General features: G+C 43.7%; 1 protein-coding gene across 1 annotated transcript; it reads right to left on the bottom strand.

Annotated features, from left to right (window-relative positions):
- Positions 1–13,088: 13,088 nt before the first annotated feature.
- LOC146386469 (uncharacterized) lies at positions 13,089–15,746 on the bottom strand. The gene is made up of 3 exons (XM_084927272.1): positions 15,734–15,746; positions 14,582–15,484; positions 13,089–13,534 (listed from the first exon to the last, which is right to left on the bottom strand). Exons 1-3 carry the CDS (start codon positions 15,744–15,746, stop codon positions 13,089–13,091), a joined length of 1,362 nt encoding a protein of 453 aa, XP_084783398.1.
- Positions 15,747–17,388: the final 1,642 nt, after the last annotated feature.

Below are 17,388 nucleotides of genomic sequence, written 5' to 3'. Positions count from 1 at the left end.
ACCATTGTCAGGACACTATCATGCTTATTATGGCAATGCACAGTAGCATTAGCTATTCCGCAAAAAAACCTACTCGCTTTGCAGTTATCTTGAAATTTTGAAATGACAAATTTGACATGGTAATGGTGCTAAATGAAAAGCCATTTTGGGTTAATTTTGAAGTGAGCAAAGAATTTTTGCTGCAAATTTTATAGTAACCCAGGTAAATAGTCAAATTCCCATATGCCAATGTCATGTTGGTGCATAAGGAAGTGAAGGTTATGAAGCAGGATTCATCCTTTGGTGATCATGAATAATTCGTATGACATTTGTGGGCAATCTGGGATATAGCTATTTAGATATTTCAGTTGAGATTAGGGTAGATTAAGGACTAACAGACAAATCAGTACTGCTAACTATTGTTAAGTTACTAACAGTGCTTTACAAATCAGTTTTTGCAGTAACACATGAAACATGGTCGAATTTGATGACATTGGCTGATGAGAGCAGAATAGAAAAATCCACAGCATTACCTTCTCAAATAAGTGACAGCCTCCCTAATCCCATAATGCAAAAATCCTTATTTCTCAGTCTTATATCTTCTCCACATTGTACTGTCCAAATCTATATTACATGCATTCTGTAGCTGACAACATAACTGCAAACAGTCTCCTGTGTCAGAAGAGAGGAAGCTGTTAAGATAGGAAACAATAGTGAATATGGTATAAACATTACAGTCAAGTTCATTTAATGAAAATCAGTTTCATGTAACAATTAGTGTTTGTGAAGTTCTGAGACTAATTTATTTTTCTTATTATGTTTACAGTGCAGTATATGAACACAGTAAGTCTGTGGTGCCCTAGGGATTTGAGTGTAATATTGCTTCCAAAATCCCCCAAAGCTCTGTCTCACTCACTGTTGTATTTCAATTGCATTCAACTGACAAAATCAAAAATAAGAACTTGGGCATAAAATGTATCAGCAAAAACCACAGTGAACGGTCTATGTTAAATATAGAAACATGGCTATTGTGATTGTTTAAGATCATGGATTTGATATGAGGAATGCCACTGATAATCAGCACCATGATGGAGTAATTTGCAGCAGATGCTCTCTAATGCTTTGCCCGAAAATTGTTTTATTTGGCACTTTGACACGACTAAAATAGAAACTCGATGAAAAACGGCTGACTCTGTTGTCATCTTATTTGTGGGGAAAGAGTTTTAGAACTTTTTCTCTTTGATCAGACATCAATTGTTGCCGTCATAGGGACACTATTTCTCTGTCTTTCAAGCTTAGGGCAAGGAGCCAGAGAGGCGTGGTGAGGGGAATTACTCTCTCTCTCTATAGATATAGAGATGGATATATAGATACAGATGAATGAGATCAGTTTGGCCTCCCTTTTTACTTTTTGTTCCTTCAGGTTCTTTCAGTATTTGCTTTTTTGTCATGGATAATTTGTAGTTTTTATATGTCGATTTACATAATTCCTCACTCATTAAAGGTTTTTGAAGTTTACATACATAGGCATGTAGCAGTTTGCATATAAACAAAAATAAAAGCATGGGCATGTAAACATGAATGAAAACAATACAGAAAAAATATTCATAGATTAAACATAAAAAATATATAATAGCAGTGCACTTGTGATTTTTAAGATATTTACAAAAATGACAGTGTGCTCATATAACCTGTTTTTCAAGCTTGGTGAGATCATTGCGTACTAATACCAAACACTGAGAAAACTGGTATGAAGTGCAGATGAGTTGAGATCTTTAGCAGTAACTTCTGAAGTAACCACCAATGTGCTTATTGGAGAAGAACCTGGCAAATAGAAAGATTTAAGATAGAAGCTGATGCTTTTTGAATGGCAGTAAAATCCAGCAATGTTTGGATTTTTTTTTCGCCAACATCTTGTGACCAGTGGTGGTTTAGCACATTAAGATATGGTAAATGTTTTTGCTTCATGCAAAGCCATTTTATAGACTACGTGTTGCAAATTAAGCTCTTCACATTTTTGAAAATGTTGAAATTGTGTTTTTCATCTGCTAGAACAGTGATTCTGAACCTTTTGGAGCCACAGCACATATTTCACTTTAGAAAAATCACACAGCACACGACCAAACAGATATGTCACAAAAAGCATCTTGATAATGTTTCCCTATGCACCAGGTATAGCGGAATTGGCTTGACCTGTCCCTTTTTTGCTTTCTTTTGACCACTACTCATGCTAGGGCCTTCATTTGGGTCGGAATTTTCTCTAGGACCCAGGTCAGACTGACTACTTTTCTTTTCAAATAATTATCTATTGATATTGCGTGCTGCGTTGCTTCACTCTTGGCATGACTATTATGTCATTTCGTCTTCTTCGTCTTCTTCTGTTCTACTGGCAGTTGGCAACCCATTTAATTGGAGGAAGAAATTGTACTGCCCTCTAGTGGAAGAGAATGTAATTGTTCTGCCTGTTATTCAGGGCGGTCACTTAAAGTATCAATCAGGTGAAACCAGATAATCTTCCACGGCACACCTGATCATTTCTCACAGGCACAGTGGTTGGGAAACACTGCGCTAGAAGACATGAGCACTCAGTACTATGATACATTTCTGCTTTGAAATTGGGACTTTTTTTTTTTTTATAAAACAAACTGTACCCAAGTAGTTAGTCCAACTAACTTGAAAGTTGTAGCTTACTTGTTCTTCTTGGTGATCAATAAAAAGGTTGATCTAACCTAAGCAATAGATTATCAGCTTGCTCCTTACCTTCACCTTCAATTGGTCGTATAGCAGATGGCTGCTCTTCCATTGGTCTAGTTCTGCTGGAGGTTTCCTCCTGTTTAACGGGAGTTTTTCCTTCCCACTGTTACCAAGTGCTACCTCATAGGAGTTCGTCTGATTGGGGTTTTTAGGGTTGAGTGCTGTTGTGATTTGGTGCTACCTAAATAAAATTGTATTATTTTTTTGTTAGAAAGTGATGGATAAAATACAATACTATGCTGATATAACAACTTGTAAACCATGTAATACTCCAACTATTCCAATATTACAGCTTGCCACTGTGAGGCATTATAGTAGTTTTACGGTGTCTGAGCAGATTCGAAGGTAAGCAGCCTCAAACTGAAAGCAGTGGTGGTGAATGGGTTGGATGAAACGAGCCTGGGAGAAATTTCCATATTCCGAGGTCTAAGCCTGCTTAGATGCAAAGCATTACATCTAAGCAGGCTTAGGGCATTGAAGGATTGTTTTCACGAAGAACAAACTTTTATTAGGCCTGTGCTGGGACAGCAGCTCTAAAATAAATGTATTTAAATTGCTTCCTGTAGACTTAGAGCAAAATAAATGGTACAACTGTTAAAAACATTGAAAATTTGTTAACGTTTCTCCCCACGTTTCTCAGGATGTGCTTTATTGTATATCAAGCAGGGTGTCATCCTGGAAAATGAACCAACCTTTGTTTTGAGCATGAAACATCTGAGGCCAGATGTTGAGGGTGTTGATGTTGACCAGGCAGCTTTACCAGTGCAAGATGATGTGATCCCCCTTGGGCTTAACACCAGCATGACTCTGCTTCCTATTTGAGCCCCTCAAAACCTTTTTGGAGCAGCATCTGTTCCTGTTTAGTGTCAACACTTGCAGGTTTCCATTACCAATATGAGACTCTTACCCACCATCAAACCTCTCGACTCTGCATCTTTCTCAAACATGAGGCTCGGGAAGCCCGAATTAAAGGAACTACACGGCTTGACAAATGTTTCATTTTGAATGCAGGCGGGTGAAGCCGTGTTACAAACTGTACTTGTGCATTATTTAAAGAACTAGACCCCCACAAGACTGCAGCTCTACTTCTCTCAGCTGTCTCCCAGTGTGGAGTTTGTCGTTTCAGAAATCAAACTTGTAGAACACTAATGTAAACCGTATTCAGTTATTTTGTAGCTGTGCGCTGACATGTTATTGTCTTGTATTCTGTTGTGCTGCAGGTCAGCTACCCACCGGGAGCATAACAATGCGTAAGCTGACTTGAGAGGCAGCAGAGAGGTACTGACCGTAACCCAAAAACGTCTCTTTGTGTTAGTCTGACCTGACACGTCTCACTGCCGGTCACGGTGCTGATGAGTCGGAGGCAGCAGGAGCACAAAGGCGGGCTGAGAGATGACTTCTAAAATTCCTCCGTCCTTGACTTTGGGGACTCTGTCAGCGTTTATTCAATCTGTCATGCTATCTCGTCTCACAATGTAAATCTCCATAGGGCGACTACATTGCTGTTCTTTTTCAGGCGCCACCAGAACTGCATCCTTGCTGACTTTCTGACCTGAGGTTCAAACTGCAACTAGAAAGTGAACATAATGTAGTGCAAAAGAGGATTCTGTAATCTAAAAAGCTTCATTAGGAGGCTGGCCTTAATCCGCACTGGCATGTTTTTCTTTTCAGTATAAACGCAAATTTGACTCAAAAAACAAGCGGCATTCCTCATGGGCTGAACAGCCGCATTCACTAGAAACCCTTTGTAGTGATTTTAAACAAAGAGAGGCTTAATCTAATAAGATTTTCTGCGGTTACTTCACCAAGGTTTGCACTTAGGCATCCAGGTCGAGTCAGATCCGACATCCAGCAGCAGCCATCTCTTTTGAGAGCTCGCGTCTGAACAGAGATAGGACAAAGTAAAGACAGCTAAATTAGACCGTGCAGATAGCGGTGGAGGAACTCTCCGCAGCAAAATCAGCAGGGAAATGAGGAGTCAGAGAATCAGATGGAGTAGATTAGCAGTCCAGAAGCCAGTGCGGCTGGGGAAAAATGTGCCTCTGATGATAATGAGTCTAACAGGGCATCCACTGCACCCTCGCTGCCACTCTGATGTCGAAGCAGGAGGGATCGACTAAGGCAGGCAGTTACCAGAACTCTATCCAACAGGAGTCGTGCTGTCGCTGCTGCTTTTGCCTCAAAAACTTCTCTCCCAGAGGTATTTTACAAATATCTGCGCTCAAAGCTGTCTTTGTGCATCTCTGTGCCTCAAACAGCATGGGACCGACACCATTCCAGGCGCTGTTTACACATCCGAGAGTCTCCTATCAGATGGAGGAGGGTGAAAGGAGAAAAAAGACACAATGTGAAAGTGGAGCTTATCAGCCAACGTGCTGCGATTGTGACAGGGCTCGCTCTCCAAACCCCCCTTCTGGAAGGCTCTCAAAATAAACAACCACTGACCTAAGAGCATTCTTCCTGTCATCTCACACATCACATGGCACAGCCCAGCAAAAGTCCACAAACCACTAAATTACATACCTAATATTCCCTCCGCTGGACTGTCTAACGTTGAATGTGTTGTGAGTGAAATATCGTTGAGAGCCTTAGACAAGCAGGCACCAAATAATTGAACGTCGTGACTCAATTAAATGTCTAAGTTATGTCAGCGTAGGTTAGCAGCTGAACTCTGAGCATTAAAAAAGAACATCTGGATGACCTGCCTCTTCTTGTTAGCATTGGATTTCTGCTCAGGGCTTGCCCTCCCCTGTTGTTATTTACAAGTGCATGTCAAAGGAACAACAACAATTATTGCACAAGCTGGCATGATAGAGCAAGCCCTGTAATTGCCCCAAAACCACTGGAAGAGGAAATATAATCATATACAGAATACAAATTATGGCCCAATAAAGATTAGGTAACAGCATGAACAAATTAAAGTGCTGTGAAAACGGAAGGATTAGCACAATTACACTCATTACACAACATCCATCTCTCTGACCTGAGTCTGGGCCGAAAAACACACAGAACAGGAAGGCAGAATCCATAAAAGTAGAGAAGGGAGGGGGGCGTGAAAAAAATAGAGAGGATTGCGAGGAATGCTGGAATTCCATAATGCTTACATCCAGTTCGGAGGCACTAAATAGCAACATGTCTGAACAGCAGTTTAGAGGAATCACAAGTGGGGCTACAATACAGTTGCGTCCGCCTTGCTGGAGGGCTGCTATAAAAACGTTAAGTGGCACCACGGAGCGCTATGGAGAAAAGTCAAGTGAGAAGATAATGTTTTTTTAAAAGGGGGAAACATCCGCTTCATGAGTCAAATTGGTGCGTTCTCAATCTTATCCGGGGCCAGGTTACTCGACGACAATGACGAGGAGGAGGCTCGGGGAAGAAATAAAAGCCCCCGCTGGCGTTGAGCCAGGCGTTTGTTGTTTCTTGAAATTAAAATCAGTTCTGCACCGTTAAACAACAGGAAGCCTTCCCAATCAGCAGTCGTAATGACAGAGCATTATCTTCCATTTACTTTTGCAACTTTGAATGCGGAGCTGGAAAGCTGACTTGGTGATCATCCATGCGCATCAAAGCGCCTAAACATCTACATTTGAAGCAAACGGCGCTGCTGCATGTACTTTGACTCTGTTTGGAGCGGCTACTGGCTCGGTGCTAAAGATAATTAGACTGTGGCGACAGAGGTGATGATGATGGCAGTAGCGGTGGTTTCAACTACTGATTGGGATAATGAGGGTGATAATGATGATAACAACTATTACAACAATTAAGTGAAAGGAGAAAGAGAGAGACAGCCACAGGGTTCAGTGTTTTTGTATGGCCTCATCTCATTAAGGACTTATCTCATTAAGAGCTTATATTCTGGTTGTGCTCACTTGTGCAAGGGGAATTATTTTGAAAGGTTATGCACACATAATGAACAAAGCGATTGTGGAAACGTGTTAGAGGAGAATAAAAGGCGATGAAGTCAGGTCACAGTTTGGTCGTTTTATGTGATTTTACTCATCTTGCACTGGTGCGGTTGGTTTCTGCAAGCAAAAATTAGCCAAAAGGCCTCTCCAGGGTGGAGCCAGCTGGGATAGGCTCCAATCCAACTGCAACCCTGAACTGGATAAGTGGAAGAAAATGGATGGAAACCTGTCGGAGACAAAGCTTAAAGATAATGATAAACTCACAGAAAAAGGTAAAAAAAAAAACCAAGTCCTTCCTCCACACTCCACTGAATCGCTGGAACACCAGGACAGTGACTGGTTTTCATGTTTTCACCCTCTCTCTGGCTGGGGCAGTTAAGCTCCTGCACATCCTTCAGAAGTTCAAGGAGAGAAAAAAAGTGAAAGGAAATCTGAACACATGACCCTCTTAAAGGATACGCCTCAACTGGCCTTTTGTACTGGCTGCGCTTGACAGACACCAGGTGCAAAAGGAAAAATTCTCTGCGGTGGGGGTGGGTGGCGGTAGTACAGGAGCTGCATTAGACTGTAAAGCCTCCAAGAAAGATTTTACATTCGGGGATGTCTGATATTCAAATCAGGCAAAAGACGGAATATTTTATCATAGTAAACCAGCAGCTGAGGGGATACTTGATTGAACTAAAATTAATTTTTACTAAGAAATTTGGGTTCAGATTTATTTTTCTGCATGAACATAAGTAGGATTCAATGTGACATGTTTCAGCAGCATTACAGATGTGTACAGATGCAGTTTTATTGTTGCAGTCATTCGTTACGATCAAGCAGCTGTATTTTATTCTGTACTGTATCTCACTACATGCCCTGCTTTTAATCGCCAGTTTGTATTTACAGCGTGCTAAAATTACAGACCTACTTGTTTGTGTGAGGTTTGACAGTCTTGCCACTTGCTATGAAAGGTGGGAATTACACAGCACGATCTGAAACAACATGAATGAAAAGTGCTTGCATGGGTCAGTTTGACACATTTTACTGACTTGATTTTTTTGACTGCTTCAGTCTACAAAACAGAACATATTTTGATATAGACAAAATATCACAGAAAAACTATCCGTTGGTCTTTATATGTTTATACCCCCACAACATTTTGTGGCTGCAGCTGTTGCTATATTTCCAAACCCTGCTAGCTTAAACATTAGCACTGGTATTACCACACTTAATTGTTTTCTCTATTAAAGAGCAGCAATCCATTCATAACATAAAATCCTTTTCATTATCTGGCCCAGCTTGGAGAATATCATTAATCTTTTTTGTTTTTAGGAATCTAAAGTGTGGCAGTGAATCCCGAATGGCATTCATTCCTTCTGATAGCCACACTTGACGCATCTGAGTGAAAGCAATTTATGAATTGTGTTAATAAGGCATTTAATTATCACTGCTTTTGAATGGTAGTGTCCTTTTTATATTTAGTTTTTATTTTCCTAATATGATTCTTGATTTTCATAGGAAAAACTAGTACTGTTAGCATCTCATTAGCCTTGTTTTTTATAGCTAGTTAGGGCCCAGTCACACAGCCTAGTTGGGGACTGCCTGATAACAACAGTCAAAAGTTACCCCAACCAGTAACTAAAGGTTGCTTGGGAGTTGCTGTGAAATCAAACCCCAATTATGTAGGTCTACACTCTGACCAGACCCCGGTAAGTAACGTTTGCTAAGGAAAAATATGTATTATTGACTAGTCAGATGGTGAGCGAGTGCAGGTTGCTGTTGCTAAGTGAAACTGGTTATCAAAAGGTGTTCCACGTAAGCCTCTATACGATTGCCTTGGCCACAACACTCACCAACAACTCACTCAGCAGCACTGTGAAGAATGCTACGCAAACTGGAAAAGGGGGGCATTCACTTTCAAAATAAAAGTTGACCTTTTGAAATGTTGTTGTTGAAATTGTTGTTCAATGTTGCACAGTTGGAGAAATGACCCTTCCAGGCGTGCATGAGTTCAGAATCGTTCTCTTTACTTGCTCATTTGCAACTGCAAATACAAAACACAAGCACTTCAGTTCAGCGTAGCTGCACTCTGCAGGCTATCTGTGCAGTAGAACACACAGGACCCTTTTACACAACTACTGAACACGTGTTAACAAAGTACTCATTTACTCAGTATTTTCCTACCAATGTTCATATTACAATATTCTGCACACTCGCATGCTCCTCCAACTAGTATTGTTGCGCATGGAGACTACCCTCTCGAGCCCCTTATTAATCATTTGCGATGTGACATCCCGTTTAACACCAGTTCAGGTACATCATGTAAATCACAAACTCCGACATTAGCGTTGTGTTCCATTAATGACAGTACCTTACTCTAATACATTTCTCATACGTCAACATCATTCTGTTTATCAATACATTACTTGTGCTCACCTGCAAATACAAAACACAAGCACTTCAGTTCAGCGTAGCTGCACTCTGCAGGCTATCTGTGCAGTAGAACACACAGGACCCCAAAGCTGCCCGATTCAGTGCCTGCATGAGCACCACCCGTGGGAATCATCATAGATCAGAATATCCTAGCTGGATTGCCAGTGAGCACAGTATTTGTCAGAAATAGTAATAAAGAACTGAGTGCATAACGTAACAATGATAAAATTATGGAGGGGGGGCAATATCTATTCCAATACTTCCATCTGTGTCCACCCATTACATGAGTCCCACACTCTCCCCTCCAAAAATGAATGTTGCCCCGACATTAGAGATTTCCCAGAATACACGTCTTCGAACAGAAGGTTACAGCAGTAGCTTCACTGGGAGTCAGCCTCTAAAGATACTTTCTGTCCGGTAACAGTCTTTGGCATGACATACATCTCCCCCTTTGTCATGTACCAGCAACAGACACTACTGGCCAGGCAATGTCTGTAAAGTCTCTCTGCCACTCAGGCGTGCTCTGTATCAGACTGAAGGTGTAGACCTAACAATCTACCATGTAACCTTTTACACAGACACACATTTACTGCTGTATATCTCATATACAAGCCAGTATCTCTCTATGTGTAGCTAGTCTGGTTCTGGTACTCTCTGTTTAACTCATGTGAACTATTAAAATAATATATGCAGTTGTTGCTCTGTCAAATGTGCTCTTTTTAACATTTGCTACTGTGAACACTTCCCTTTCCGTTTAAACTGTCACCACAGTAAACTCAACACGTGACAATGAACTTAGTTTTTTTTTCTTAGCTGTGGACATTATTTGTGTCTGTTTATGACTGACGGCTGACCTAAGGTGTCATTTGTGAGTGTCTTGGGTGGATTTCTGCATCGAAAAGGATACTTTCTTGTGGGAACTGGCTGAGAGTTGGGCTCTGTGCAGAACTCTCACTTTCCCTGGTCCTCTCTCTGGCTGTACGGCATAGACAGGGCTATCTTTGTGCTTTCTTTCTAACACAACATGTACTCGCTCCTCCCAGTAAGACCTTAACTCTCCGGGCCCACCCCGGTCTCTGAAATTCCGTACTAGCACTCAACATCCCGGTTGCAGTTCAACTCCGTGAGCCTTCCGATCGTACTGCCTTTTCGCTCTGTTCCTCTCTTTCTGAGCTGTTTCTGATGCCAATCTGTATGCCTCTTGCATCCTACTTCTCCACTTACGGACATAATCACTGTACGAAGTACTCTGGTCACCTGGAACCAGGCCAAACATGATGTCCACTGGTAGGCGGGGGTTTCTGCCATAGAGAAGATAATATGGGGCATATCCTGTTGCTTCATTGCGTGTGCAGTTATACGCATGCACCACTTTGCTCAAGGAGTTTTTCCAGTCTCCCTTGGCTTCCTCTGCCAATCTCCTCAACATGGAAAGTAGTGTCCAATTAAATCTCTCCACCTGACCGTTCCCCGCTGCATGGTAAGGTGTTGTGTGTGACCCCTGGATTCCACAGTACCTTTCCAGGGCGGCAAACAGCTGGTTCTCGAACTCCTTTCCCTGATCATGATGTAACTGGGCAGGGAATCCAAATTTCAGCACAAAATCTCCAAAGATCTTTTCTGCTGCTGTTCTTGCTGACTTGTTGGTGCATGCGTATGCCTGTGCAAACCGGGTGAAATGATCCATCACGACTAGAATGTACTCATATCCTCCTTTACAACTCTCCAGATGCAGGAAGTCTATTGAGACCATCTCAAAAGGGTATGTGGTGACAATGTTGACCAATGGTGCTCTGGTTGGTTTGCCTGGACGTTTCCGTTTCAAGCAACTGCACACCTTGGTCACATAATGTTCCACATGTCTTTGCATATGTGGCCAATAGAATCGATCACGGACTAAGGCGAGTGTCCGCTCCACTCCGAGATGCCCCATTTCCTCACGGAGCTGCTTGTACACCAGCTGATGGAATTTTGTGGGTAACACTAGCTGAGCTCGAGCAGCAGATTTCCTGTACAGGATGTCGTCTTTGTCAAGGTACAGCTTACTCTTTTCCCGGCTTAGAACTGAAGTGTCTTCACTCCTGTCTCTTCCTCTCCGAGGAGGCCATTGTCCTGTCATAACATATTCTTGCACCCTGCCAATGACTGGATCATCCTCCTGTGCTTTCTTTAGTGTCTCTTTGGAGATCTGTGTCACTGGGGCCATTACTCGTTCATGCTCTACATCAGCACATGCTGTGGTCATGGTAGCCGGACACATCCATGGCTCATGTTCATGGAATTTCAGCTGAAGCGCCTGTGTCGCAGGTGTGATTACCTCTGGTTTCATTTCCTGCAAGCATGTGCGCATGTACTCCTCCATGTCTAGTGGCATCCGTGATAAACCATCAGCATCGCCATTAGCCCTTCCCGGCCGATACTTGATTGAGAAGTTAAAATCGGCTAGCTCAGCAACCCACCGGTGTGTTGTAGCATTTAGCTTCGCTGTAGTCAGGACATAGTTCAATGGATTGTTATCTGTATACACTGTGAAAGAAGGTGCGTAATACAGATACTCCCGAAACCTCTCACAGATTGCCCACTTCATTGCTAGAAACTCTAGTTTTCCAGAGTGGAGGTGGTAGTTAGTTTCTGGAGCTGTTAGAGTCCTCAACCCATACCCAATGACAACCAGTTGGCCCTGCTGTCTCTGGTACAGGACTGCACCAAGCCCTTCTTGAGAGGCATCGCAGTGCAGCACAAATGGTCTTACGAAGTCAGGGTATGCCAGGAGTGGTGGACTCAGCAGGTGTTCTATAAGCTGGCATAGCACTGCCTGGTGTTGTTCCGTCCATGTGATTGGCTGGCTTGAGTGGAGTTGGTCTGATTTTTTTCCCCTGTCCTTTGTGTCTGATCTTCTGTCAGTAATCACTTGAATCTTTCCGGTCGATAGCAGCTGGTATAGTGGCTTGGCAGTGCGTGAGAAGTTTGGAATGTAAGGGCGGTAGTATGACAGGAAACCTAGCATTTTCCTTAGGTCTCCCACAGTCTCAGGTTTGCGGTTTTTTTTAGTGCTTGCACTGGTGCCAATTCAGCAGGGTCCATGCAGTAGCCATCTTTGGATACAATCTTTCCCAGGAATTTCACCTTGTCCTTGAACACTTCACACTTTTTGGGGGTTAGCTTCACCCCGTGAGCTTGATAGTGGCGCAGGACCTCCCTCAGATCACGCAGGTGGTCCTCAAATGATCTACTGTGGACCAAATTGTTATCCAGATATGGCTGAGATATTTCATCCCTCAAGCCTGCAAGGCACTCTTCCATACTGCGCTTGAACTCTGCTGGAGCCGAGGACAAACCAAAGGGAATTCTTACCCACTCATATAAGCCCCAAGGTGTGATAAAGGCTGTGAGGGGTCTGCTACTTTCCTCCAGGAAACCCTGGTGTTACGCCTTGCCCTGGTCCAACACTGAGAACCATGCACTCCCAGTCAGGCTGTTTAACATGTCTTGAACGCGAGGGATGGGGTGACGGTCAGGAATGGATTTCCGGTTCAACTCACGGTAATCCACGCAGAGACGCAGACTTCCATCCTTCTTGCGCACGCAGACGATGGGTGATGAGTAGGGGGATCGGGATTTCTGAATCCATCCTCTGTTTAACAGGTCCTCCAAATACTCCTTCACCTCCTTGTGGAGTGGCTTGGGGACTGAGATGTATGTGTGTCTTACTGGGGTTGTGTCATTCAATCTGATCTTTAACTTCAGGGAGGGGATGTATCCCACATCGCTCTCATCTTTTGAAAATGCAACACACTCTTCACGCAGGACTTTTCTCACCTGCTCCTGCTGATCTGGGGTCAGGTGATCAACTGACACAGGTGGGTCCCATAAATCTTGGCTGCAACTGCCCACCTGTTCATACTCCCCTTTGTGCTGTTCTGGGGCACTGACGGTGCTCCCCGTGTTTTCACTAGCACACGTCAACTTGCCCATGTTTTCAGCACTTACTGGTCTTACGTCTACTGGGTAAATAGCCTTCACTTGCTGTAGTCATCCCAACACTACATGAGGGAGGAGGGTGATGTCATGGCTGCCGCCATTCGTGACTGGAATAACCGCCCTGGACCGGGTTCCCCTCTGCAGGCCAATGACAGTTTTATTCAGGTTAACCCCCTCTGGTAGTTTTGAAATGTCCTCTGGTTCAAAAAGAACCTCCTGTTTCAGGGGGAGGGGACCTGTCCTCACACTGCACTTAACCTCCTTGCTTTGTCCAGCTGGAATCACTATCTTTTGTCTCCCAACTTTCACCACACCCTCCTCATCATTTTTGTAGCAGCGCTGCACGATGTTAATTAGCACTTCTGCTTTCTTACAATCAATCGAGAAGGCTTCCTTTACCACAGCAGGTGTAACGTCTGGATGCTGCTCCATTCCATCCTTTACAAAATGCTCAATCACATTATAGCCAATGATAGGTGGCTCTGCTACTCCTGGCTCTTTTGAGACAAGCACAGGGACAACTAACTGTGGCTGTGGATCTCTAGTTGACCCCAGTTTAAATTTTAGCTCAACCAAACCTGCGAAGGGTATGGGTGTTTGGTTCGCTGCTTTGCCCACCAGAGCCTCATCCTCACCTAGGAGTTCACTTGTGCTTCTCAGTTGGATATGTGGAAAGCAGGACTTCCTCCATTTCTCATTAATGATAGTCACCTGTGAACCTGTATCCCACAATGCTTGTGTTTCTACACCTTCAAAGAAACAATCCACCATACACTTCCTCCCAATCAGGGCTCTCAGCTTAGCCTGACAGCATAGTGAGAGACGACTGGCATACGTGGCACCCACAGTCTCTTTAGCCTTGCCACTCTGCTCTAATTCTGCCTCCAGCTGTCTTATTCGATTCCAAAGCAGTTCATGCAACTTGTCGTCTGCTTCAGCATGGATGGGAATTAATGATTTGGGAGGGGCAATGGTCTGGATTGCTGCTTGAGTGCCCTCCGATCTTTCTGCTGCCCCCCTTCACCCTCTACAGCCTCTGGATAGGTGTCCTGGCTGGCCACACTTGAAGCAGTGTTCACACCCATCATTGGTTCCCTGCTCCTGGCATGCCTTACATCCCCTCCTCCCACTGGTTCTTAGTGGGCGAGTGGGGCCTTGAGGGGTGGTGATGCTCCTCCTTAATTCAGCCATCTCCTCTCTTAGCAGCCTGACCGTTTCATGCAGATCTGACTCTCGGGAAGCAACTACAATGGGTGTTCTGCGGCTCTTGGGTTTCACCACTTCAGCTGATTGCTCTTGAATCCTCAACCTAGTTTCGGCTACACCCAGACCCAATTAACTGGCTGGCCTTTCCGTCTAGAGTTCATTTACTTTTACAGATTTGCTGCCTGTAGTTTTCTTTTGCTTCAATTGCCTTTCTGATTCAACACTAGCTGCTTCATTCATCTTATCAATGAGGGTTTCATCTGTCACCCGAGGGTCACCCAGATAGGGCTTGAGCTGAAACTTGATAGGGTCACTCAGTAGCCCAGTACTAACCTAACCAAATTTCTTCTGGATGAGCTCAGGGCTGTATTGTTCATCGGACCCTGTGTCTTCCGATGCGAGCAGCAGCCTCTCTTTTAACTCAATTGCTCTGAAGAGGAAGTTTTGGGGAGACTCACGGCTGTCTTGTGTGACGTTCACTAGTCTGTGATACAAATCTGTGGTGCTGTCTTCTTTGAAATGCCCCTTTAATATGGCCTTCAATTGGGGGAGGTCACGTTTTATCTCAAGCATGTCTCTACGACTCAAACCTGGGCTGACAGACTTCACCACAGCCTCTATAACCTCCGCTTCACTGTGTCCTTTGTTCAGACCTCTGTCAATCTGATGCATCAGGTTGGTGTATGAGAGTCTCTCCTTTTGGCCCTTCTCCCCAATTTGACCACAGATCTTGAATTCCCTCCTTATCGTCACTTCCGAAAGGCGGTTGGCTGCGACAGGAAACACATTTTGTGGGGTGGTTGGCTGACTTGGTGGTGTCCTGTCCACCCTTTCACTCAGCCTCCTAATTTCTTCCTGCAGCGCTTCGCTGTTTCTCTGGAGCTGTGCGAATCTCGCTGCTAAATCAACTTCTTCCCTTGTTTCCTGAGTTCCCTGTGGCAAGCTTGTTGTATTTCCTCCACTTTCTGTGTTTCTGGTGCTCCCTATTGCTGAGTCAACACTTTCTAACATTTTCTTTAGACAGTAGAGTGCAACATCCTGCTCTTCATCATTAATAACCTTGTCCATAGATTCTGTAATTAAGTTTATTAACGCTCGTCTTGTTGTGACCTTTTCACTAGGGATTTTAGCTTCAGCACACACCCCTTGGAGTTGGTCGAGTTGTAGGTTCCAGAGTGTTTGGGACACAGTCTCTGGCAGCTCCTCGAGGTCCATCATTGTTGCTGTAGCCACGCCCCTTCCTTATTTTCATCATGCTGGACACGACGTTAATAATCCCAGCGGTGCCTCCAATATTTGTTGCACAGTTGGAGAAATGACACTTCCAGGCGTGCATGAGTTCAGAATCGTTCTCTTTACTTGCTCATTTGCAACTGCAAATACAAAACACAAGCACTTCAGTTCAGCGTAGCTGCACTCTGCAGGCTATCTGTGCAGTAGAACACACAGGACCCCAAAGCTGCCCGATTCAGTGCCTGCGTGAGCGTCACCCGTGGGAATCATCATTGATCAATTCAATTCAATTCAATTCAATTCAATTCAATTCAATTTTATTTATATAGCGCCAAATCACAACAAAAGTCGCCTCAAGGCGCTTCATAGATACAGAGAAAAACCCAACAATCATATGACCCCCTATGAGCAAGCACTTTGGCGACAGTGGGAAGGAAAAACTCCCTTTTAACAGGAAGAAACCTCCGGCAGAACCAGGCTCAGGGAGGGGCGGCCATCTGCTGCGACCGGTTGGGGTGAGAGAAGGAAGACAGGATAAAAGACATGCTGTGGAAGAGAGACAGAGGTTAATAACAGATATGATTCAATGCAGAGAGGTCTATTAATACATAGTGAGTGAGAAAGGTGACTGGAAAGGAAAAACTCAATGCATCATGGGAATCCCCCGGCAGCCTACGTCTATTGCAGCATAACTAAGGGAGGATTCAGGGTCACCTGGTCCAGCCCTAACTATATGCTTTAGCAAAAAGGAAAGTTTTAAGCCTAATCTTAAAAGTAGAGATAGTTTCTGTCTCCCGAATCCAAACTGGAAGCTGGTTCCACAGAAGAGGGGCCTGAAAACTGAAGGCTCTGCCTCCCATTCTACTTTTAAATACTCTAGGAACAACAAGTAGGCCTGCAGAGCGAGAGCGAAGTGCTCTAATAGGGTGATATGGTACTACAAGGTCATTAAGATAAGATGGGGCCTGATTATTTAAGACCTCGTATGTGAGGAGCAGGATTTTGAATTCAATTCTGGATTTAACAGGAAGCCAATGAAGGGAAGCCAAAACAGGAGAAATATGCTCTCTCCTTCTAGTCCCTGTCAGTACTCTTGCTGCAGCATTTTGGATTAGCTGAAGGCTTTTCAGTGAGTTTTTTGGACATCCTGATAATAATGAATTACAGTAGTCCAGCCTGGAAGTAATAAATGCATGAACTAGTTTTTCAGCGTCACTCTGAGACAGGATATTTCTAATTTTAGAGATGTTGCGCAAATGGAAGAAAGCAGTCTTACATATTTGTTTAATATGGGCGTTGAAGGACATGTCCTGGTCAAAAATGACTCCAAGGTTCCTCACAGCGTTACTGGAGGCCAAGGTAATGCCATCCAGAGTATGAATCTGGTTAGATACCATATTTCTAAGATTTTCAGGGCCGAGTACAATAACCTCAGTTTTATCTGAATTAAGAAGCAGAAAGTTAGCGGCCATCCAGGTCTTTATGTCTTTAAGACATTCCTGCAGTTTAACTAATTGGTGTGTGTTATCTGGCTTCATGGACAGATAGAGCTGGGTGTCATCTGCATAGCAGTGAAAATGTATGCTATGTCTTCTAATGATGCTGCCTAAGGGAAGCATGTATAATGTAAACAGAATTGGTCCTAGCACTGAACCCTGTGGAACTCCATAATTAACCTCAGTGTGTGAAGAGGACTCTCCATTTACATGCACAAATTGGAGTCTATTAGATAGATATGATACAAACCACTGCAGCACAGTACCTGTAATACCTACAGCATGTTCTAATCGCTCTAATAGGATATTATGGTCGACAGTATCGAACGCTGCACTGAGGTCTAGCAGGACAAGCACAGAGATGAGTCCACTGTCAGAGGCCATAAGAAGATCATTTGTAACCTTCACTAAAGCTG

This window comes from Perissodus microlepis, chromosome 5 (genome assembly GCF_051167445.1).
Source record: "Perissodus microlepis isolate ML-2025 ecotype Zambia chromosome 5, ASM5116744v1, whole genome shotgun sequence".
In the NCBI taxonomy this organism is placed as follows: domain Eukaryota; kingdom Metazoa; phylum Chordata; class Actinopteri; order Cichliformes; family Cichlidae; genus Perissodus; species Perissodus microlepis.
The sequence above is the reverse complement of the archived record's forward strand: the minus strand, read 5'-3'. Positions and strand labels throughout refer to the sequence as shown.